Source organism: Ochotona princeps, chromosome 15, assembly GCF_030435755.1.
Source record: "Ochotona princeps isolate mOchPri1 chromosome 15, mOchPri1.hap1, whole genome shotgun sequence".
Lineage (NCBI taxonomy): Eukaryota > Metazoa > Chordata > Mammalia > Lagomorpha > Ochotonidae > Ochotona > Ochotona princeps.
This window is the reverse complement of record NC_080846.1, coordinates 36,922,272-36,949,030: the sequence shown is the minus strand read 5'-3', so window position 1 is coordinate 36,949,030 and position 26,759 is coordinate 36,922,272. Positions and strand designations below refer to the sequence as shown.

The window sequence follows — 26,759 nt, the reverse complement described above, 5'->3', positions numbered from 1 at the left end:
CACAGTTCCAAATGAAACACACAACAAGCCAAATTATAAAATCATAAGATTGCAAGTGGCAATAGTACAACTTTTTACTTATGAAGAGTGAAATTCTGTATTTTCATGTCTGTATAATTACTACATTATAAATAAATGCACGGTAGGTATGAGTAATATGGCACAATACATTCTAAAACAAAACTGAAAATAATATTTTCTCACTGCCTAGTCAGTTCTATAGTTTTTAAATAGTTGTTGTGTCTTTGCAACATGTAATAGTAAAAGTGAGAACAAATTTTGTTTGATAAATTACATGCCTCTTATGGAAAGTGTAAATCTCAGTTTAACTTAAACAGCTTAGGACAAGCTCGGAGACTTTCTTCATGTTTTCTTTTAACAATCATATTTTAAGTTTAATTGTAATATATATCTAATTTATAACTTTATTAACTGTACAAGGAGGAAAACTATCAAATGTGTGTTAAACACTAGAATTGTTATTTTAAGGAAACACTTCTTGACCTCATTAAAATAATTAACATTTCATAACATTATATTTCACATCCAAATTATGGAAAAGCAAAAAAAATTATCAAAACAAACTACAGTCAATTACATTTTCAGATCAGCAAAATGCACATGTAAGAGTCTTCCCTGTCCTAATCCAATTGCCAAAGGCATTTTAACAGCTCAAATTGGTAGCTGAAAACATTCCTGTCACACTGCCTGAGATGTAAAAGCAGTTTTGTTGTTGCTGTTGCTTCTGTCTTATGACTTTCAGCTTTCTGTCGTTTTATTAATAAAGGCAAAAAATTGCAGTTGCACGCACACACACACACCCACATCCCAAACAGATAATGGGGTAAAATCTTAACATCACTTTCTTGCAAATTATTCTGATGAATTATTCAAGTAAAAATGATTACTTGTGATTTATTGTTATTTGTTTTGTAATTTGGAATATCTTAAAGGGTTGGATATACTGAATTGTGTTGTGAGCCAATCTTTTAGAGATGCCTCATAATTTATCACCCTAGTGGGCAAGAAAATCAATGACTTCATCATTTTCAACATGAATGTTTTTATTCTTAATTTTTACTACTGTATTATTTTTATTGTTATATTTAACATATATGATTCCAGTAGAAATAATTTTAGTCAATCGTCTTCTATTTCTTAAATTCTATGGCATTTGACTTGTTTCTAAAATTATCTGAGTTTCACACTCTAAGACCTGGGTCACAACCTTATTTAGGGACAGGAAATAGTTATCAGGTCACTAAGTGGTCAAATGAAAAAGGATTTGAAATGCTTCAGCACTTAGGTTTCTATTCATTGAAATGATTGACTTCTGTGTTGTTTAAAGGCTGAAATTTCTTTACAAGCACCAGTCAGCTTATGTCTACATGATTACAGCAATTTTAAGAAAAATCAACATGAAGAGTATAAAATGATAGATTATAAGATTAAAAGAAAATAGATTAAATGTATAATAAAAGATGATCTTAAGTAGGCATAAATATTTTACTTTTCAATTTACATAAGTTCAATAAATTTTGGCAGTTGGGAACAATAAAGTTAAATATACAAGTAAAATAAATGAAAAACTACTTCTTCATGCTATTTTTCATATGAAGTAGATTCCACTTAAGTAGATTGCCATGGTAATTTTATTCTCATGCAGGATGAAATCATATAATTATTTCTATTCTATAACTAATCCAAGCCTGAGATAGATTTTTCCCATTTTTATGTCCACCTGATATCAAATGAATACAATTTGTCTCAGAAGATACAACTAGGAAAACTAGAAGGAAGTAGAGGCAAAAAGAGAAATTATTTGAGTTTAGTTACTTAGCAGTAGATTACCTTCTCTATAGTTCATAAGTAATAGCTACTGGCAAATTAAAGTGAACATTTTACCCAGTCTCCAAAGTTTGTAACATCAGGAAATTTTAGGACATGATTATTAGTTCAAGCCTGAACAAAAATATACTTCAAAAATGTATCATAGTGACAGAAGATAACCCAAATTATTGCTTGCATAATTACCTTTCCCATACTTAGAATAGGCAATGCTAAGAACAGGATATTATGAAAACTGCACAAAGCTGTGGCATTTTGAAGCAAATCTCTGTATAACACTATGCATAAGAAATTGGTGCTCTGTTCCACAAACTGTGATAGGAATCAAACCTGTCGCAGATGGACAGACGGCTAGCAAATCAGGCACAGCTTTTATTAAGCTTTATTTTATAAGAAACTGGGCCATTAGAACTATGTAAGCAAAGCTGGAGAGCGTGCACTGGATGGCCCCTGCAGTTTTTTACAACTTTCAGAGGCCGCGGTTGTGAACTGGGTTTGCACTCTGCCAGCAGAGCAGCTCTGACCCATGGAGAGCACTCTTTGAGATCAACACTGCCTCAGGCCTTTCTGCTTTCTCCAAGAAGTCTTACATTTCAGGCATCAAGTTGAATTTCTTCTGGAGATGATTAACCCAAACCCATGACAGATTTTTTCCAAGATATCCAACCCCTTATGTTTATTTTATCCTGGCTCTTTTTTGGATGTACTGGACACAAGTAACTTACTCATTTTACATGTTAAAGGGCTGGTGGAGAGCCATTAATTCCCTTAAAAATGAGAAAATATTTCAATGTGCAGGGCCCTATTGTGTGACTTCCATTAGCTACATGATTTAAAATTTAAAGAAAGATGTTTCTCTACTGTAGAATTTTTTAGGGCATTTCATCACATCTCAGGATAGGAATCTTGCACTTTTGGGAAAATGCATTCTCATGGTGTATTAAAAAACAATGTCAGAAGGATCAGTTACTGTTTCCATAAGCCGAGTTTGTAGGGAGTTTTAACTAACCTAAACCTTGGCACACACAATTTTGGTTAACAGTGTAATAAAAATATATAAAAGGTCTATTTTTCCTCTAATATACCAATCCTTGCCATTGTTTCTATTTCTTCAGCATTTACTTTCCCCTTAGCATGGGAAAACTGAGTTGTGGGGAAATAGGTGTTTTTATGCCCTTTTCAAAGTAAAATATTCTAGATTCATAGATGATTAGATGACTACTACTTTATGTCAAGATATTTCTTTGAATAAACTTAATACAAAAGGGTAGGTTTTTTATAGAGTTTCTGAGAACATATTTTAACTTCTTGGGACCCAGTTTCCAATTGTAATGTGATTTTTATTTTAAACATTGGGTTTATTTTAAAATATTTCAAATGTTAACATTCTTCAAATACATCAGTTACTAGTACTGAGATAAACTAAACAAAACTTAAATAATATAGTTCCACATTGAGTTTTCTAATATTAACAGACATGCATCAAACAAAACACATGAGAATCAATGTAAAGGAGATTTTTAACTCAGAATGTTAATTTCAGCATAGAATCTGATCAACAAGTCAAACTACTTATGAAAAAAGTTACGAATTCTAGTTTAACACTGTCTGCCAAGGATAAGAACTCGTTTCACCAGATGGAAGTACGTATATATGTAGATAGGAAGATACATGAGACTAGCAATGAGTATAACTGAGGCTGGAGAACAGCTTAAGGTTATGTATACATCACGATAAGTACAAATGCATCTATTTGAACATAATTGTGCCAATTGTTCCTAAATGGAAATTCTGAATAACTTGCAATTTTTACTTTACTTTCAATATTAATAAATTATTTCCTCTATAGTGTTTTTTGTAATTTCTTAAAATATGGCTGCCATTGATAACAGTAACTTACTTAACTAATTATCAATCAATATGCACAAAATATTTTTTTCTTTAATAGAAAATTTCATGCACAGCGTAAGGTTACTGACACTAATCACCAAAGGGTACATTTTAGAAAACACCAGGCAATAATTCTGCTTTCTCATAAGAATGGTAAACACTTCAAAATTTCTAAAAAAATCATGCCACAGAATAGAATCACAAGAATGACACAAAATCAGATCATTGCTATATTCCCGCAATGGTCAAAGTGCTAGATTTCTCTGTTCTTTATCAAATTGCAATATGAAATATATGTTTATAAAACATCTGTAAATATCTAAGTCAGAGCATTTTACTTCTATGGTGTAGAGAAAAGCTAAGTTAATTTTTATAATTAGATTTATTACTGAAATGTTTAAAGATATCAGTTTCTTTTCTAAATTCATGCTTCATGGGGCTACCTAAGTTCAAGACCTCGTAACGGGTGAACAAAAGAAATGAGAGAGGATATCCTCTCTACTGAGGGTAGTAGGTTAATGCCACAAGTGTGACTGATTGATTGACAGCACCTTGAGAAAACTGGATTTAATTTTTTTTTACCCAATCTGTCCAGCTGAAATTTGGAATATAATGGATCACTAGTCAGAATCTGCATCTTGTCTATTGACTTAGTTATATATATTTACCATCACCTGGGAATCCCTTTCTACTGAACAATGACTGACTGCTAATAAACTTCACCCAATACATGACTACTCCTCAGCCATCCTCCCACACAAACATGCCATATCTTAAAATGCAGTATTTCTAAATGTATCCATTTGCCATTAGCAATTTTTTTTTGTTTGGCAAATTTCATTGAAAATAGATTCAGCTCCTGAAGATAGCAACAGTTAAAATTACTGAATTTAGCCTGCAATAGATACTATTTCCAGCATTATGCAAGTCCGGACCCATTTATCCAACTCTGTGAGTCACGCATTATTTTACCTCACTACAGTGATTTTTAAAATGAGAAGAAAGACACGGAAATTTTAAGAATGTGATTAAAGCTGTATCCCTAAAAAACGACAGGATTGGGATTTAAGTATCTATAATCTGGCTCCAAGATCACTTTCTCAGGCATTATGCTGAAGTTTCATTTTTAAATTATAATACGACATTACAATATCTTTCCAAAAAGTGGCAAAATTTTGGGAAAAATGAGATCACATAGTTTCATTAAATTACAATAAAACGTACTTTGAAAAAATATAAATCATTTAGTTTTCTGAGAAACGTAGATGCCTTATGATGCATTATGATAAACATAAGGACATATTGTCAACTCTACATCCCTAAGTCCTATACTTTCAGAAAATATGTCCTAGGCTTTGGAACCTTAAAAGTAAGAGACAGTGATTGCAATGATTAAGTTTTTCAAGAGCTACACCCTCACATCTGGTTGAGCTTCAATAGGAAACAATTAAGTGATCTCCAAGGTTTGCTAAAGAGATTGCAAGGGTGACTGAAGCAATGGGACTTATAGCTTGAATGTGAACACTGAATGAGTTTTAAGTTTAACTTGGTAATAAGCCAGTATCTGACTATGAGTAATAGCAATTGGCAGGAAGAGTGTTTCTGAGAATTTGAGAGTTCTTTTTTAAGTTAGAAATGTTTATTAATTCAACAAACACTGAGTACCTATTACAGATGAATCTAATAGTGTTGCATGATTGTAGGTTGGGGAGAATCAAAATAGGGCTAGGACTTGATCTCTGACCTTGAAGAGATCAAGAGTCAGAAAAACAATAAAAGCATACAGTAAAAGAGGAATGTAATAGGAACATGGGCAAAGGCACATATGTGACATTTGGTGGTATTAAGAATGACTTACAGGTGAAGTGACATTATTTGGATCATAAAGGATATGTGGAAGTTTGAAACTAGAAAGATGAGGAAGGGCATTGCAGACACAGGAAATGGTATAAATGTATCAACAGCAGGATATGTTTTGGAAAGAACAGACAGTTCATTATATTTGGAGATAAAGTGAGTAAGTTCAGAGGTTGGGAAGAATGTTAGAAGGTGATGCTGAAAAGGTAAGATACGAGTAATGATTGAGGAAAAGTGTATATTAAAGAATTCGGAATTTTACTACACAGAAAGCCATTATGTGATTTTCAACAATGTGTTATTTGCAGAACCAGTTTAGAAAGACACTGTCATAGAGATATAGATGATGACAGTGAAAACACAGTGAGATACATGGATACTAGAAAGGGGGTGATTATGGAATTTTAAGGCAAAAAAATTGAGGGCAATAGGATATAAAAAGTGGTTTCTTATATCTAGGCAATGAGAGAGCAAAATTAAGAATGGCTCTGATTTTTCAAGGTTAAGTGAAGGATCAGCTAATCATACTATTAACATGGAATAAAAGTAAACAACTTGATAAAGTGAAACAAATATGATGCACATCAAAGCAGACACAGTATGCATGGAATATCTAGACAAAAAAGGAAGTGTGGATATAGAGACTTGTTTAGTTTTACTGGTAATGATAGGCTTTGTGAGAGAAGCAGGTGTTGTATCTTGACCCATCCCTCATCCCAATGGTACAGTATTTTGCTGTGCCTGTATATGTAAGTTTCCTCAGCAGTACTCAAAAGCAGTATTTTAAAGACAAAGACTACATCTCACTCACCTTTGAATCCCTAGAATCTAATACAATGCATGAGAAGTAAATATTTGCTATACAAACAAATAAATACACATTACAAGAAAAATCAGAGACAAAATACAATAGATACAGTTAAGAAGCAGTAATAGAGTAAATAACAAAAATAATTCTCAGATTTAGAAAAAATTAGAATAATCAGGAAACAAAGATAGGAGAAATTCTGAGGAGAACAATGAAATATTGAGAAAAGGGAAAGCAGAATGATAGAAAACAGCCTCCCAGATTTGGCACTTAAAGACTAGTATTGATTACTATGATTAACATAATGGGTACAACAATGGCAATGTGACCAGAGTGTAAGCTTGTAAAGAGAGTGTCCATCATTCTAAGCATTTCAGTTTGCTTGTCTGTCATTCTCACTAAGCTGAAGCTTCTAAAGCTTCTGGTTGCTTCCTGTATATTCTGTCTCAAGCAAAAGAAAAAAAAATCATAAAAGTGTTATTTGAAGGGATGAAAATGCAGAATAATCAAAAACAAAGAACAACGACATTGATAATATCCAAAACCAAAACAAAAATAAAAACAAAGAACAAGGATGGTATAAGAAAGCTAGCAATGAAGAGAGATGAGTGAGTAAACAGGAGCAGAATCACATTTTAACTGGCACAGGTGCAACGTGTCCATGTTGATTTTAAGAAGTTCGAAGGCAGGCCAATGCTGGGTTGTAGCAAGTTAACCTGTCACCTGCAGTGTTGGCATCCTATTTGTGCACCAGTCTGAGTCAGGGCTGCTTCACTTTTAATCCACTCAGAAACATGGAAGAAGGCCCTGGCTCCTGGTTTCCTGGCATCATTGGACATTGAGAAGAGAGCCAATGAATGGAAGAACCTCTTCCCTCCCCCATCTGTCTCTCTCTCTCTCTCTCTCTCTGTGAGTATGTAACTCTGCTCTCAAATAAATCAATCTTACTTAAAAAATTAGGTAAGACAGTACAGCAAATATTTTAGGAACAAAAGGCAGGACATAACTGAACATAGGATCATCAGGAAAGAATATTATGTGAAAACAGGTAGGTTAATATTTGTTGCAGTTTGGAAGTGGTTTGGCCTACAAGGCTTTGTGGACTGGGAGTTCTCCACTGCGTCAAGGTAAGAGGTGGTAGAACCTTTAGGAAGTGAAAAGTCTAGAGGTGGATGCTTAGGTAATTGGAGTTATGACTCATGGATAAGATGAATAACTTAATTATGCTTGAGAGTGTGGGTTGCTATAAAAGAACAAAACCATTGTGTGATCTCTTCTGCACCTGCTCCAACCCTTTTGATACCTTCGTCAAAGAGGTCTAAATCAGAAGATGAACCCATGGTGCTGCACAATCTTGGACTTTCAGTCTCTATTTACCTCTAAATTTTGAGGTAAATAAGCATCTTTAGAAGTATCCAGCTTTGGGGACTGCTGAAAATTTCAATCCCTTCCTCTGTTCCATCCTTGCTCTCTTTCTCTCCCTCCCACTCCTTTCTTCCTTCCTTCCTCTCTTACACAACTCCTAATTTACTAACCATGAATCACTCATATTTATTCAATAAATTTAAAAAATCTGACTTGTAATTCCAGTGGATGAAAGCTTACACATTCACAGTAGAAAATCATTTTTGGGGAATAGTTTCCAACCACTCTGCTGGTTGAATCTACAGATACAGTACCCCAAAATACAGAGAGGATCTGTACGAATCTATTGCAAACATTTCAACCTGTAAACATCTCAAGTCCATCAGAAAGTATTATTGCTAGGCCTCCTAAGCAAAGCTAAAGTTAGATTAGATTTATCCATGTATCCATTATACTTTGTTCTTCATTACTCTAATATATCCAGTATTTCTTCCGTTACACTTTTTCTTTTGTCTGAATATTCCCTGGTATTTATGTGAAAATTGGCCTTCTGGGGACCACTTTGTTTTTCTTGATTAAAATGTCATTTTAATCTTAATTGTTTTCATTTACTAAGTTTATGTTTCCAGGCACACCTTTTAACATGTGATTTCAAACACACTGTCATTTAGTTATTTAAAGCAATACATCTTATCAAAGCTACATATATGGTTTTAATGTAAAGCATCCTAGCTCTTCCAGTTGAATCTCTAAATGGACTGGGTAACTACATGGTCACATACCTGAGAAGATGCATGACTAATTATAAAAGTCACTGGGATCTCCTAAACTGATGCCTACCCTGTACATAGACACTTCGCATACTGATGCCCTCGCCGCTCTAAGCATATTGTGTGGTATTCTCTTCTTTCTTTTCTTCAGGCAGATTTAGTGTTCTGTGAAACATTTTTTTATTTCATGATTTTGATACATTCTTTCCATATGCACTTTTTGCTTTCTCAATTAGTTATAATATCTTTACATTCCTTCAATTTTGGGGTACCATAATTAAGCTCCAGAGTCACAGGTGAGAGTACACATCTACAAGTTCATGCATTAGTATTCAAAACTGATTTGCATAATACACTCCAAACTCTCTCAAAAGAGTATACCTCTTATACATGTGTTTAAGCACACCAGACAAGCAGGTTTTCTTTTTCCTGGACTCCTGACAATTCTTTTTTGTGGAGGAATACCCCTCAAAACAAGTTTTTTATTTATGTGTGTGTGATGTATTTTCCCAGCATTCAACTGGCCTTACCCTGATCTAGAAACATGGTCTTCTGATTTTTTAGAATAATGTATTTTATAATTTTCTATTTTATTACGGTTATTGTTATTATTATTCTTTTTTCTTGATCTTGAATTAGTATTTAAATTACTCAACTAAGTTAAATTAAATTAAATTACTCAATTAGTCTTTAAAATGTATTTGCTTTTACTTATTTGAGAGGCTAAGAGAGACAGGAAGTGAGACTGCGAGAAAAGATAGAAAGAGCACTCTCCACTCATTTATTCACACCCCAAACACTCACAATGGTTTGATTTGAACTCAGATGAAGCTCCAATCAAAGCATGAAGCCAGGAGCCAGGAATTCATTTTTAGTCTCCCAAACAGCAAGAGGGGCTTGCACAACTGCATCATCACTTGCCCTCCTAGGTCCAGAAAGAAACTGGAAGAGGGAGCAAAACTAGGATTCCATCTCAGGCCCCACAGATCCATGCCAGCAGTAAGCCAAATAACCACGCCCAGATCTCTGAAAATCAAAAGCTGTATTTCTATTATTATGTCTCTTTGTTTATATTTTCTTTAATTGTTACCACTTGGCATTTTTTCCAGTATCTAGAACATTTCTTTAAGCTTCTAAATTTGTTTTAATTCTCTAATCTCTTGGGTGTTATTATCTCTCTATTACTATAGCATCTCATTATCTTGCCATAGGTACAAGCCTTATGAAAGACTTACTAAATATCTATGGCATTTTCATCCTTCTTTATAGACTTCTTTATCTATGTGAAAGACTGATGAGCCCTAAGGAGAACAGAGATCCAAATTCTCTCGTCTTTCAGTCCACACTTTTTGTGCCCCAAATGACAAGGTCTAGACCAAGGCAAAGGAAGAGCCTGGAACTCCATCTGGGCCTCCTACTTGGGCAGCAGGATCTTGGGTTGCCATCTGCTGCCTATCATGTGCCTTATCAGGAAGCTGGATGCCAAGACTTCAAACAAGGGCTTGGGTAGGAAATGAGGCATCTTGAGCATCGAATTAAACTTCTGTACCAGAATGCTCACACCTCCTTGGTATTTTTGAAGAATGTTTTTATCCTAGTATATTGTGTATTCGTTTTGAATTTACTAGGTTTGTCACTTTTCTTCTCATTTTTAAAACCTAACATGTGTTTGTATGTAACATAGCTTTTTGCACTTCAGGATGTCAGTCAGTTAATATGAAATGTTTTTCCCTTTAATCTCTTCTTCATTTTGAAGTCAACATAAAGGGTTTTTTTCCCCCATTGAACCTTTTCTCCTTTTCCACATTAGATTTATTGAATGTACTTTTTTCAATCTTCTTTTCACCAGAAATAAGTCCCAATATTTAGTTATTTGAAAGACCTAATGAAGATGTACAGAAAAGACTTCTTAACTATCAGGAGGAAAAAATTACAGTGAGCAAGTCAATTTCCTAAAATTCTAAGCAAGAGCTTTCTTCTTTCTATCACATATGCTTTGAGAATTTTGGAACTATGAAACACTATTTAGGCAGGCCTTAATTTTTAACTCTTTTGCAGCTGGACGATACAAGCTATATCCTTTCCAGGCCATTAATTGCTGAAAAGAAAACTTTTTGTGTGAGTGGACTCTATTTAGTATGTCTTGGGAACTTGAGAACAACCCAGTCTTAACTACAAATGCAGAAACATTTTTAGGGTGAGGTTTGATTCATCAAGGACCTTCCAGCTTCACGTTCATGTGTATACCCCAACCACGAACAGCTTATGGTGCTGAGAACCAGTCCTAAAGAACACTATGGCTGCACTCCAGCTTTAGTAGGCAGTAAAAAGCAGTGAAATGCTGACTCAAAGCAATTGAAACTGAGGCCATGATGCTGGGATCCTGAAGGCTGAAAGGTTCAAGAAAGAGTAGACACCCGCACACACACACACAAATACACACATAAACCTTATATATAAATCTTGCATATCTATATAATAGTTAATCTCGTTAAAATCAAATATATAATCTATATAAATATATAATGTATTGTGGGCAATCATCCCCAGGCCCCTGCCCTGCTACCTGGCGGGCGTGGCCTGGAGTTTACTTCCCCATGGCCCAAGGCACAGCTTCCAGGCCAACATGTGGAGTGTGACCTTCAACATGGCTAGAAGGTCAAGGGGAATATATGTGGAACATATCCGGAAGGCCAAGGGAAATAGATGTGTCATATAGCCAATTACAGTGTCTTTAGTGTGTGTAGGGGAGGTGGGCTGCCGGAAGACACCTCCTGCCCTCACCTTTCTTTTTTTTTTTATTAATTATTTTGCATTATGTGATAGTTTCATAGGCTCTGGGAATCCCCCTACCCCTCCCCACACCCCTCCCCCCTGGTGGATTCCTCCACCTTGATGCAGTATTACAGTTAAATTCAATCAAGATACTTTCCTTGCAAACGTATACCAAGCATAGAGTCCAGCTACTTATTGTCCAGATGGGTTGAACAGTTTCTTGGGGAGACCATTTCTGGTCCGAAGTTAGAGCTGGTAGAATATCGTCCCAGTCAATTAAGAGTCCCAATATAACATCAACAGCAATTTGCAACATTATGGAATTGACATAGTTTTGAGAAACCAGTATGTTAAAAAAAAAAAAAGGCAAGTTCTTAACCACAGCCTATAATTAGCTCATTGACATTTCAATTTTAGTTTATATACAGGACCACTGCCCTCCCCTTTCTTACCCTTTAAAAGCTGTAACCTGAGCATAATAGAACAGACATTCCTCACCAGACAGGCCTAGACCCCAAGAATATATAAATATATAAATATAAAATAAATATATATAAATATATATAATATAATAAATAATAAATATATATAAATATATAAAAATCTCTCTCTCTCTCTCTATATATATATATAGTCCTCTGTTACTACGTGTAGAAATCCTCTTGTGCTTTTTTGTTTTTGAATAACAATGTCTCAGAAGCCATGTATTAAAGAATTCTACAGAGTCACCATTGCAGTGCGGTTTGTAAAGCCTCTGGCTGTGGCTCTGGTACTTCACGTGGGTGCCCATTCATGTCTCTGTTACTCCACTTCCTATTAAACTCCCTGGTAACGGCCTGGGCGAAACAACAGAAGATGGCCCAGGTGTTCCGTCCCCTGCCACCCATGTGAGAGACCTGGAACAAACTTTTTGCTCCTGGCTTCAGCCTGGCCCAGCACTGGTTGTTGCAACCATCTGGGGAGTGAACCAGAGGATGAATGGAAAATAAACAAATTAACCCCCCCAAAAAAAGATTCCACAGCTATGAATATCTTCCATTATTTTATAAATTTATCACGTGTTTCTCACATTTATAAAAAATAAACATTTGGTAAATGTATTTCAAGTATACATGATACATTTAACTAATATGCACAAAGTATTTATATATATACATATATATAGAGAGAGAAGTAAAATACATATATTGTTTAATGACTGAGTTAAGGAAAATGCAGAAACAATTATAACTAATGTGGATAAGGAAGAGTTCAATAGGTTGTTGTCAAGCTCTAACATACCCTACTCCAAGTCTGTCTTATCTATGAATAATATCTTTAAAGTACAGTTTTATGTTTCACTGGCTCAAACTGCCACTCAGTATTTTCTACAGAAAATTGAAATGAGTCCCAATCCTGCCTTGTGAAATAATGTGATATTTCCCATAATATACATAGTGGCTAAATGATAAGCATGTTTATTTTCTTTCTTATGCAAACATTTATTTATTAAGTACCAAATGTGTACCTAAAACAATGGTAGGTGCTCAGAATGTGACAATCCACAAGACTGACATAGTTCTCTTTCATGGAACTTATAATCTATTGGTGAACACAATGTATAAGTATATGGTTTGCATTAATAAGTTAGATAATGCTATGAGTGCAGCAGGTGCTATGAAAGAGAATCTGATAAAAAGCAAGAATTACTTTAGATAGTATTACTCAGGAAAGATGTCACTCTCCCTAGATGTGAGAGCTCAACATCGAGAGACCCATTTGTTAGAGTGACAAGGGCAGTATTTAGGCAAAAAAAAAAAAAAAAAAAGAGAAATTACACAGCTGTAGGAAGTCAAAGTACTTATCATATTTGTATAACAGAATAGGGATTTGACATTTCCAATCAAGTAGGCAACCAATGGAGTCTAGTTTTGGGCAGGAAAATGGGAATTTATGGAAATGTTTTAAATACTCAGTTATATAAAAAAACTACTGTATTAAATTTAGAGTAAAAGGAAGTAAGCAGCCTCTGACTGACTCTTTTAATTTTTCAATTTTACTTATTTTTGCATCTGACTCTCTCCCCAGATCATTTTCTCCCTCCTAGTCTATTGAAGAAATAAAAAGTCACATAAAAATTGGTTTATAAGATTTATGCTTGCTATGGAATTTTTTGCAAATACAGATTTTAGACTTGCTGTTGAATTTCTTGCAAATACAGATTTTTACTTATATTTTTTTCAAGAATAATATTTTCTCTATTATTCAAAAGAATTAGGATTGTTGTGAGCATTTCACTCATGACTTAGATAAAAATATTTGCAAGAACGCCTTGTGTCAATGGTAATGGATTGCATTATATCATATCATAGCTAAGAGCACATTCAGGATGTTGTGAGAACACAGTGAATAGAGTTCCAATTTAATGTCCAAAAAGTCTTCCAATAGGAATCATATACGAAATGACCAGAATTAACAAGGTGAAAAGACTTCTTAGAATACATAAGACAGTAAGTGCAATCTGGCAAAGAAAACAGCGTGTACAGAGACTTTATGGAAGGATCTTGCTACTCCATCTCCATCTGAAGCTATTTAATGGAAAGGTTTTGTGTGTTTCCATTTACTCATTAAAGAAGCATCTAGTGGGGCCTGCATTATGGTATTGCAGATTGAGCCATGTGGGCTCCAGTTTGGATCCTGGTTGTTTCACTTCCAGTTCAGCTCTCTGCTAATGTACCTGTGAAAACAGTGGAAGATGGCCCGAGTGTTCATGCTCACGAGGGAGAACCTGACAGATGTCCCAGCCTCCTGGCTTCAGCTTGGCTCAAACTCTGGCAGCTGTGGCCATTTGGGGAGTGAACCAGCAGATGGAAGATTCCCCCTCTAACTTTCTTTCAAATAAACATACATCTTAAAAAGAGAAGCTTTTGTTAAGCACAGATTATGCATATGACACGAAGTTAAAAGCTGGGAGTACTACAGAGGGATCCACAAAGCTCAAATTTTAGTAGGAAAATTATAATCTGATTAATAGTGGCTTACAGCTGACACGCTGATAAATAAGCAACATTCTATAAATCGTATCTACAACTATTTTGGCAAATATTGAATCTTGCTCAAGGTAAGTTAGATTGTGTGTATCTCTTCTCATTAGAACGCCTCCAGACATTTTTTGTTAGCCTGCGCATATCCTGGTGGTGTTCAACTTGTTAGCTCTTAATACATAGTTGTTGGCACCATTAGCAAGTACTATATTCAGCTATGGAAATACAAGACCTGCTTTAAAACAATTTACATAATGTAACTCTGTACTTGAAATTGGCATTAAAAGGGATAAAGTAGAAGAAAATGCTTGTAATCATAAAGTAAAAAATACCACAAAGAAGATGGTTTGATTAGAGTGCTCTGAAGTGAAATTACAGAAATTAAAGTTTTCTTAATGCTGTCAATCATCAAAAATTTAATGCAAAAATATCTGAACATCTATGATGTATGAAAACATATGGTATCTGTAACTCTTCTATTTTATAAAAGGACAAATAGGAATCATGTTAGTGATGACAACATCAGACTAGGAATTGAGAAAACCTGACTTTAAGATCAAATAAAATTGTCCTAGGAAAAGGCAGAGCTAAGATTAAAACTGTCATGCTGAAAAACTTGTCTGGCCAGGCTCAGTTGTTTCTGGCTTGCCCGCCTTCCCTCCCAGACCAAAGCCAAAAAACCGGAATGTGGCATTGACTTTAGAAATAGAAAATATAGATGTTTCAGTGAGTAAAAGCAGGAAAATCATTTATGCATATAAAAAAATTTATTTGAATCTCCCAGGGAATGTTTTTTCTGCCTAATTTAATAATGATTTTTTTTCATCTATTTTTAATTCCAGGTTTTTATACATTACAAAAGGTTACCTGATAACCTTTGCTTGCCAAAATATACAAACTGTTTTAACTTTGCTAGCTTTTTTTTCCCCATGAATTACCATTATTTCCCTTCAGCTATTTACCCTGTATGACCATGGGCAAGTACTTACCAAACTGTAAATGTCATACTTTCCTCATCTGCAAAATACTGACAGTTAAAATACCTTCCTCAGCTTTTGGAAAGGTTGACTAAGAGAAAGCATGGGAAACTCTAACCATACTGTCCATTGTAAATGATAAAAAAATGTTAAGTTTAAAATAATGGTTACCAGTGATTACAAGTTTTGAGCACTAGTACTTGTACTGTGTTATAAGTACATCAGAAGTAAGTTCTTAGGTAATTCTTGAAACAATCCCAACTTGGTAGTGTTAGTATCCAATCTGACAGCCAAGAAACAGTAACAGGGAAGTTAAAGAAATTCTTCAAGTTCACAGAGCTAGTAAGCAGCAGAGTCAAGATTCAAACTGCTATGATCAAGTTGGGAGAGTCCATTGGATACAAAAGTGTCTCAACAGGAAAAGCAAAAAATGTGATATGACACATCAAAATTAGAGTTGTGTGAGCACGTATGTGTGTGTGTATTTATATACAAAAAGCATTTGCCTTCATCAGCTACTAATAATAGGATTACTCAGTGGACAAGGAATGGAGGAAAAGTACTGCCAACTCATCCAAGATCACACACACAACAAATTCACAGTAACACCATTTTCCACAATGAAAACATGAAACTCTTCCTCTAAGATCAGGGAAAAGACAAGCACGTCTGTCTTTTTGTTTTCAGCACCGTAGCCATGGTCTCAAACAGATCAATAAGTAAGAGAAACAAATGGCAGGAATTGAAAGATGACAGAATCAAAATTCCTTGCATTTTTTAGCAAATATGATCTTATTTTTGTAGAAAACCCTAAAGACTCCAACAAAAATTTAGTAGAATTGGTCAGCTTCGTAGAGTTGAAGGACACAAAATCAGATATTTCTATAAATTAATAATAAGCATCTGAGAGGGAAATTAACCATTGCATTTAGAGCAGCAACATGTGGCCAGTGTTGTACTGCAGCAGTTTGAGCTGCCTGTTAATGTTAAATTCTAAGGTAAGATTTGATATTAAAGCCTATGTAGCAAGTGCAGTTTATAAAAGCAAACTAAGACAAGTATCTGGCTCTAAAATAATATAAATAAATAAAGTAAGCCAACGTTAAACCTCCAGAGCCCTCCGGTCTCAGTCTTGTCTTAATATAAAGGAATGACTGATACCTGACACATGGCACATATTATGAGGTTAACATGGCAACAGTCATTGTATCCTTGATGACTTAGGCTGCAGGTCTCAATCCTGTAGCCTCACAAAAATTGCCAATACTTCAAAATACAAACAGATCTGGCAAGCACGTGGGCTGTTGGATTACATTTTAGCTTGTACTAATCAATGTAAGTTCATATTTCCAACCACATAGCCCTCAAATGTAAGCATATTTCTTCTGGATGAACACAAACAGAGCATCTCCATGATTCTTTGTGTCCTGCTAGTACATTTAGCAAAGGGTCAGCATAATAACATCAACCACTTTGGCACAATTTATCATGGAAACCTAACATAGTTAGCATCACATAGTGGAGAAAGCTTGTTAAATTTGATTTCTTAAAAAAAATCACACAATGTTCTGTTGAAGTATGCACTAGTCAAATATGATCCAGCTTTAACAAAGTAGAAGAAATGATAAGACAATGCTGGCATACCATTGTGCTGAGATATAGCTCCACATGAATTAATTTAATCTGGATCTCTAGGAAAGTTTAATTTTGATTTCCTTCATTTGTGGGAGGCCAGATGCCCAACTATTAATTTCATTTGAATTTTTTTTTCTTAAAGCAAGAGAAAATTTCTAATGTTCTAGAAATTAAACTGTGATGGTAGTTATAAGATTATGTATATATTGAAAAATCATTGAATCGTGCTTTAAAAATAGCTTATTTTATAATGTGTGAATTATATGTATGTATATATATATTCATTTATTTATTACTTGAAAGTCAGAAGGAGAGAGAGAATCGTTCATCAATGAGATCACTTCCTAAAAGGTAGCAAATGGTTGAAGCTGAGTTGATCTGAAACCAGGTGCCTTTCCAGCTTTTCCACGTGGGTGCAAAGGCTCTAGGATTTGAACTATCCTTCACTGCCTTCCCAGATCCTAAGCAGGGAGCTGGATTGGAAGTGAAGCCCTGAGGTGGAGGATCAGCTTGCTAAACCACCCCAAATGGCTGCAATTTCATATGTGAATTTTATTTCAAAAGAGCTGTTTTCAAATGCACTCTCTACCGAGCAGCAGGGTTAGTCAGGCTCCAACTTGGAAGCTGTCTTTTGGGGCATCAGAGGAGAATAAATAAGTTGATCCTCCAAAAGACAATTATCATGATTATCTGGTTTGTGGTGCATGGTACCTACAGTAAATAACAATATAATGAGTGAAGTTGACATTTTGAGAATTATTCAGTGTTTATATCTCTTCTCTATACTCCTGAGGAACAGTGAGTTTTCTACTTACTACTTGTTGAAGTATTTATTCATTGGAGGATTAACCTTATGATTTTAAGTAACCTGAAAGAATCTTATTGCAAAAACTAAAAGAAAAATAAGGGAGGAGGAATGAAGATAAGAGCAAGGGTAGGGAGCAAATATTGTGTTCTTAAAACTGTATGTTTAAAATAATGAACTTTGTTCCCATTACATAAATAATGTTTCCCTCTCTCTGACACAAATAGAACGGTAACAAATTAATTTGCCTCTTTCCCTTTACAAGAAAAAAAAAACATTAATTGAAGTAAAAATGTCTTCTATGTAGAACTGTTTTAGCCATGTCTATTAATTAAAGGAAAAAATGTCTTAAAATAATTATAACTCACTTGAGTATCTGGCATCCACATAAATCCCTCTCAGTGAAGTTTATGAAATGCCAAAGCACTTGTGCAGCAATGGCATGTACACATACACATGCACACACCCATTCAGAAAAGTGGGAGAAAGAGGGAGAGACAGAAATACATCATAAGGCATATGTGGAAATGTTTCAAGTCCTACAGACAAATTTCTCCTGATTATTAGTTTTAATTATTCATAGAAAATATCTGTGCACAATTCAATAAATATACCATATGTAAATACACTATTCTAATTGGGAGTCTACCTTTACCTTTCACAGAAAGAGAGAACTTTTGAAACATTTTTTTCTTTGAAAGGCAGAGCAACAGACTGAGAGAGAGAGAGAGAGAGAGAGAGAGAAAGAGAGAGAGAGAGAGAAAGAGAGAGAGAGAGAGATTGTTTCAATCCATTGTGCTATTCCCCAAACAGCTGCAATGAACCAGGCCAAAGCCAGGAGCCAGGAACAACATCCCAGTTGTTCACATGTTTGGCAGTGGCCCAAATACTTGTTCCTCATACTTGCTTTAACAGTTGCAGCAACGGTGGGGACCTGGATCAAAAAGTGGTACAGTCTGGTCTCATCTAGGACTGTGACATGAGCTGCTGGCTGTGCAAGCGATGGCCTAACCTGATGTGCCACAACACTGGACCCTACACCTTCCTGCATTTCCTCATGATACAAATAATGCTCTTATTGAATACAAAACACCTCTAGTGTCATTTCTGATTTTAGCAGAATTTCTATTCTTGAAGACAGTGAAATGCTGAAGTTAATAATGCTGTAACAAGAGAAATGAATCTTGAATAAAACCCATGTCTCATTTTAGAAACATATTTTTATTCTATTAAAATACTAACCCATAATAAGCATTGAAATATTGCATTCTGACACCTTTTGTGATCACTGAATGTATTAATATTTTACTATGAATATTTTTTAAATATCCAAAAAAATATGCATCAGGCATGTGGTGTAGCAATGAAGTCGCCACATGGGATGCACAAGTTCTCTACTGGGAACGCCCTACTTCTGCTTCAGTTTCCTGGGCAGTAGCTGACAATGGTTCAACTACTTGGGTTCCTTTCACTCATGCAGCCAATCCAGATTGAGTTATAAGCTCTTGACTGGTTCTAGTTACGTGCATCTGGGGAATCAGCCAGTGAGTGGAAGATATCTTTCTTCCTCTCCTTTTTCGCTTTCTCCTTTCCAAATAAGATGAAAATACAGCAACACAGATTAAAAAAAAAAAAGAGCAGACATTGGGTGCAGTTGTTAAGACACTGCTTGGAATGATCACACCCTATGTGAGAGTGGGTAACTTTGAGTCACTTTAATTCCTCATGGGACACTAGGATTGAGTTCTAGAGCCCTATCTTTGGCCTGGCCCATTCTGAGCTGTTGTGGGCATTTGTGGAGTGTGCTCATAGAAGAAAGGTCTCTCCGACTCTTCCTGCTTCTCAAATAAATAAAAAATATGTTAAAAATACAGAATGGAAAAGCAAACCATGACATACCAATCAACCTCTACTGATCCTATAATGTGAATGATTTGTTACACTTGTTTTATCTCTATTCTGTGTCTCTGTTTATTGTTTTGTACTTTAAAGAATATTCTTTATAGGTTCCATTCTTTCACACTTTAGCAGGCATCTCTAAAAAAATATAAACTTCAAGCCATCAAATTTTTCTCTAGCTTGAAACATTACTAAACAGAAATGTAAATCAAAATGTATTTCTTTTTCAATCAGGCTATGAACATGCGTACATTTTAAGAATCATTTAAAACTAATAAACAAGATACTGAAATTCTTATTAAATTTTTAAAGCTTCAAATTTTATTTATAATTAAAAGAGTGGCACACAGATAGAGCTGCAGAGAGAAATATAGGGCAGAGAACTGTGATTCACTACTTCATCCCCCAAGATGCCGGTAATATCTGGTGGAAACTAGGAACCTATAACTAAATTACAACTTCCCACGAGTTGGCAAGAACCCAGGTATGTAATACATTACCTGCTGCTTTCAGGTACACATTAACAGCATGGACTGGAAGCAGAGGCCGGTACAAAATGTGCCATCACAGGCAGGTGCTTAGCCATATCACCTAACTCTGAAAAGGCTCAACAGTTCCTCTCCATTCAAATATTCACATCACTTTGCTAACACAAATTGTCATTTTAGATCAGCAACAGGTAAAATTATTTTAAAAGTGATTAAGAAAAAAGTTAATGGTTAATCTTTTAAAGTCACATTTGCTCCTATATAATGTTTAAATATTTCTAGTAAGTCCATAGTTCATTAAAAGCTGAAATTGAAAATATAATCTTCCACCCAGATATGAAAATTCTTCACCCAAAACTAGGATGAGCAGGCTTCATATTTTCTAAAATATATATTATTACAGCAAATTAAGATTTACATCATTTAGTTGAAATGATCATTTTGTGATTGTTTACAACACTTGCCTACATTCCTATCAAACTAATTTCCATTAAACCTTTTTATTTTTCCTTGTTGAACTCTTTATTTAATGAAGATTAAGCCCTTGACTACAATGTAAATTAAGATATGTTATCTCAACTGTGGAGGAAAGAAGGGAAATGGAGATAAAACGAAATTGGGGGAGAATTCTGTTTTTGAATTATACTGAAATGTTAGAAACTAAAAAAATAATAATAACGTTCAATGTAATTTACATAGTTTGGAACTGAGTATATTAAAAACATGATCAGTTTGATACAGGCTGATATTATCAGTCATTTGTAATCTAAATGATATCAATAACCAATCATACTACTTTCACACATAATTCAAGAAAGTGTGCAAAATAGATTAAGCACTAAGTTATTGATGTTAATGTATCAATATACTTAGTATTTTAACTCTAGGAGCTGTATTTTGGCTTTTACTCCAGCAAGATTATGCTCAGTCTTTCACATACTTTAAGATTCATTGAGGATTTCAAATTATTTTAAATACAATTTTCTGTTTCTATTATATTTTAAGCTTTATAGACATATGTTGCTAAATCATACCTTCAAAGTATCCATCTCTTCTGGGCTGAGCCTTTTTTGGTGATTTTGTGGCAAAAACTTTATTCTCATTGTTTCTGAATAAGGTTAGATGTAAAGCAGGATCTAGACAAAGACAGAATAGCAGCATCTTTAGCTTTGGTCATTCTTTTTCTAAAATGACAATGTATTTATTCTTTCATGGTTACATTGAAAATAATATTTACCCTATAAGGCTCTATAAAATTGATGTTATTTTGAAGTTTAGGATAAGGAAAGATGGCCAGCTCTTCATAATACATGCTCAGCTATTTGATTAAACACATATCCAATACTTAACTTCCATAAGTGTATAACCAAGTAAAGCTATTGATACAGCAAAAACTATATACCACATAGTTTTTCTCTCTGAAGCACAGAAAACTATGATATACTTCAAGTAAAGAGCTGTGGGATGAAGAACAATCAGAAAAGCTCTTCTTCACTAATGTAACACATAGTTTATTCTTTCACAAATACATTTTTATATCCAAAAGATAATATATATATATTAAGTTCAAACATTCTAAATCTATTTCAGCAGATTTTTTAAATTAATGCTTTATATAAAGGGAACTTAGTTCATATTTACAGTTTTACAGTTTTACAAAATAAATAGGATGGGCCCAGCGTGATGACTCAACTCACTAATTCTCCACCTCTAAGCACCAGGACACCATGGGTACCAGTTTTTATCCTGACCGCTTCACTTTCCATTCAGCTCCCTGCTTAGGGCCTAGGAAAGCAGCAGAGGACGGCCCAAAACAATGGGACTCTGCACCCGTGTGGGAGACTTGAAACAAGCTCCTGGCTTCCTGGTTTCAGTTTGACTCAGCTTTAGCCCTTGTTGTCACTCGGAAAGAGAATCAGTAGATAGAAGACTTTTCTCTGTGTCTCCTCCTCTCTGTAAATATGCCTTTCCAGTAAAAATAAGTAAATCTTTTTTAGAAAACATAAAACAAGTAGAATTAGTACCAGTGTAGGGTTTTATAAATTTTATTGGTAATGAGTTGTTGTGCAAACTATGAAAATGAGTATTTGGTACTGGTGTATTAAGACAAAGAGGTTTAACTTACAAAAAGCCAATGAGCAAAGAAGATAGGTATGTAAATACCAAGAAGTAAAATAAAGAGTAATAAGTTATAAATACAGAGCAGAGGAACCGTATACCACAGTTCAGGGACGCATAAGTTCTCTTGCTATCTTACATCATATTTTATAAGAAAATTCGATGTCTCATGTAACAGAAATGAACATTCTAAAAGAAAAACATTAAATAGCTATGAACACTAGATTATATATTTTAGTTAAAATTCCACAGTTGTATTTTAGAACGTGAGTTAGAGAAGCAAAATAAGCTACATTCAATTATTCTCTAATATGAATGTGATGATTTCCATAGACTTTTAATAATTTTTTATGATTTTAATGTTTCACAGAGATACTTCTCAAGATTTTGGAAAAAATTTCTCATATTTCTATATAAACCATAAGAATATGTGGCATAAGTATAACAATTATTGGGTGTCTCTTTATTGTTCAATATGAATTATCAATAATAATCATACAAAATTTGCATATATTGACTTAACAGAAAAAGTTTTATCTTTGGAGTCATTTTCAAAACAAGATTAACATGTCAGAAAAAATGATGGCTAATTAGTGAAGGCAGGTTACGATGGGCTTACAATTATTGGAAAACCTTTATCCTGATGCAGTGCTTAATAATCCCATTTCTATTCTTATCTACTTTTGTATGAATTGTTTGAGTAAAGACATTGCTATCTGACAGATCTAGGAAAAAAGCTCAGTTCTAGTTTTTGATAGCTGTATGATTCTGGACAAACTGGTTGCACCCTTTTCTTTCACTTCTGACCAACAGGAATAATATTGACTTTGAAATATTACTCTGGCAACTAAAGAGGTCATGGATACAGTATTAAGGTCATACTCCATTAGAAATATGTGTTCAATAAATGGCAGCTCTTAGCAATACAATTACAACTTGATCAATGATAGTTTCTAACCTATTCTATTCATATAGAAAACATCACACATAATACATCCTACATAATAGAAGTTGAGATACATAAAGAACAGATAGATTCACAATTGGCTCCATTTCATGCAATTAAGCACACTAAATGAAAACTTCGGCTGTTTCCTAAGAACTTTGGCACTTTTCTTTGACAAAGAGCAATCTCGCAAGGAATTGGTTTCTCATCATGCAAAGCTTGTATAACAATAGCACTTTCCTCATACTCAAGGCTAAATAATCTAATATACATAAACTGTTTAAAAGAGTTGTCCAGTTCAATTTACTTAAAATAGTTTTATTTCCCAAGTGCCAGAATGAATATAACATTTTAACATCCATTTATTTTAAAATATTGATTACATCATTTTAAGCTTATTAAGGGATTAATTTAAATTGCCAAGGGGTATTAACAAGAAACAGTAATTTTAGATGAGAAAAAATTCACTTGATTTTGATAGTTTCGGGAAGCACCGCTGTGATAAGACACTGTTCTTACCCCCTCAAAATACACAATCCATAAAAAAGCCACGATATAAGGATTTTTGAGTACAGCTTTCTTTTTTTTTTTTTAAGATATTAGGTTTACTTTGTGGTCATCAACAACAGATCTAAATTGCTCTGAAAAATGCTAACGTCTACCATGACTTTCCCAATATCAGACTTATGGACACTAAGCACACCTTTGAAATATACTTCAAGTAATTCTTAGATAAGTAAATCAAATTCCTAGTATACATGTGACTCTATTAGACTTTGGGTTTTATATACAATATTTTATATTTGTAACATATTTTCAGCTAGGCATTAGAGCATGCATGAAATCACTTCATCTCCTTAGCAATCCTGTTCAGGACCTATGATTTTAATTTAAGCATACTGGTACATTTTATCATTCTTGATAAATTAAAAAAATGATTGTTATTGTTCATTTTCTGTAGTTGACAAGCACACTAGTGCTGTAGAGATTTCATTTTAGTGTTAAAACTCATCATTTTATATGGAGTATCATTCACTACTTTACATATTCTTTTTCAAGATGTTTATTTTTATTTGTGTCCCACCCAGTGAGTTATAAGTGCATCCACGCTGACCGTTTCCTGTCTGTTTCTAAGCTTTCCTTGTTGTTCTCCATCTAGTCTAGATTTTTTGTTTGTTTGTTTGTTTTGAGGGGTTTCTGGAGCGCTCCTGATGGTTATTACGAGAGGCGGTGGGGACCCAAAGTTGGAAGCAGGCAAGGACCAGAGAAAGCTCCTCTCCCTAGTCCCGAAGGAAGTTTACTGTTCTTCTGTTTCTGCGGACCACTCAGGGTTCCTGGCTGTTGTTCCGATGTCCTTGGATCCTGCAAGGCAGGACTTGAGCTTCTTCCATCCCATGTGGTAGATCCAAATGGGGATGGTTGACCTCAGAGTTCTTGGTCTCCGAAGGCACTCCATTTCCCGTGGTCTCCTTGGCAGTAGGGATGTAGTCCTTGGTGCTCCTTGGTACTGACAGTCCTTGGTGAGTATCTGGGAGTCTTCAGGGTTGGGATAAAAGCCTCCTCCTGTCTGCCTGCTCCACTCTGGGGTCCCCCCTGCTCTTTGCATATGACCTCCTGTTAAGAGGTTGTTAGGATTACTCCTGATTCCCCCATATGCCTTTGTAGTTTTACTATTGTCTAATGCTAATTCGAATCTGTTGTCTATGAGTTACCAGTTATGATCCTGATAGGTTATATTTCCCGTCTGCCTCACACCTTCTAGGGTGATGTAAGATTTACAGAGAGAAGGACAGAGATCTTCCATCCACTGGTTCACTCCCCAAAAGGCTACAGTGGCTAGGGCTGAGTGTATCAGAGCCAGGAGCTTCTTCCTAGTTTCCCACATGCAGTAGGGCCATTCTCGACTGGTTTCCCAGGCCACAGCAGAGAGCTGGATCATAAGTGGTGCAGCTCAGGCATGAACTAGCACCCACATGGGATGCCTGAGCTATCAACAGAGGATTTGCCTCCTACATCACAGCGCCAACACTACTGTTTTATATTTTGTCTTCCCAAAAACAAGCACACATTTAATATCACTAAAATAAATACATTGTCACAACATATAGATAATCAAAGAGACACTAGTGACTTTCACATAATATATTGTGGAATTGGTTATTTACTAAATATCTATCAGGTGCTAAGTCTGATAGTAAGTTAGGGAAATTTAATGGGGGGACAAGTAGACTCACTTCAGATTAAATACTATGGATTTTGTTATTTGTTTGCAGAGAGTACAAAAAGGCACATTTTATAAATTTTCCTGTAAAATCTTTTTGGAAACAAGTGAGATAAACAAAATAAATTTTGAATAAATTTCATCTTGTTGAAATTTTGTCCATACAGCTCCCACTCATTCTTCCTTTTTAATATCTTACCCTTATTGTCATTTTGCAACCTGCTTGTTTATGGTGTAATATACGAATTGCTTAATTTACTCACACAGTTAACCTATATTATTTCCTCCCTGGATTAATTATTGGTTATGATTAAATTTGACAAGTTATACAGCTATTTTCTTCCTGAAAATAAAATCAACAAACATATCGGGTACTTTGAATGTATCTGACATTGTGTTAAGTGTCAAAAGAGGTGCAGGTTAATTCTTATTTCCTTTCGTGGCTCAACCTTCACAATTATATAACTTGCTTGCTTCATCCTCTTCCTTTCTTTATGAATTCCAACTTTTAGTTGCATAAAATATGGTACATGTGGAAAATATGTTATGCTTTCTTCATATGACTTTCACTTTTTTTGTGATTGCTCTCCATCAAAATATCCACTCTTACCTCACCCTGTCTGGGGTATGCCTCACATCAAAACCACTCACCCCACTCCCTTTCTCTACCCAGCTAGACTCAGTCTTGCTACCAATTATCCTCACTACCCTTGGGTTATTGACCCTACATGTTTTCAATAATCCTGTAATGCTCACCTAAAATACGATGTTCTTCACCGCATTGTTTATTGAATTCTATACTTCCTTGGGTATCTGCTAAACTCCCAAGTCACCAAATTCTGAAATTGCTTCTTCATGAGGTAACAGAGAAAACAAACAATCCACGAAACAAGACCAGTCATTACTCTTTCAAGCTTACGTCAATCATGAGGAGAATAGCAATTACTGACTAGGAAAACCAACAACAATAACCCCAACATAAACTGAGGAAACCCATGACAACTCCTCACAATCTTAGTTTTCATCCTGTGGCTTCCAATCAATTTCTTTCTCCACTGGTCTTTCTCCTCCTCCTTCTTCTCTTTAAAGCAGATGGATTCACTTACATCAACAAAAGTCATGAATCTTGAGCTTTCCTGATAACTTCTCTTACCACATACTTCCTCAAGTTCCTTTGCTTCATTAATCAGTTGCTTCGACACTATTTTCCTTCAATCTGCTACTATTATGCGCCAATTTCCCAAATTAATTGACTCCCTGTCTTTTGCACTATTTTCACTCTCACTTTAAATAAAACACTGTTGACTCATATCTGTTGGATGAAGAAACAAATT

The 26,759-nt window shown here is 34.8% G+C and overlaps 1 protein-coding gene across 1 annotated transcript in view; it reads right to left on the bottom strand.

Annotated features, from left to right (window-relative positions):
• Positions 1 to 26,759, bottom strand: part of LRRIQ1 (leucine rich repeats and IQ motif containing 1) — a 164,518-nt gene that overhangs the window by 43,071 nt on the left and 94,688 nt on the right. The window contains exon 24 of the mRNA XM_058673640.1: positions 21,175 to 21,276. Within this exon, the coding sequence (XP_058529623.1) occupies positions 21,175 to 21,276 (102 nt within the window). The remainder of the gene's footprint in view (positions 1 to 21,174; positions 21,277 to 26,759) is intronic.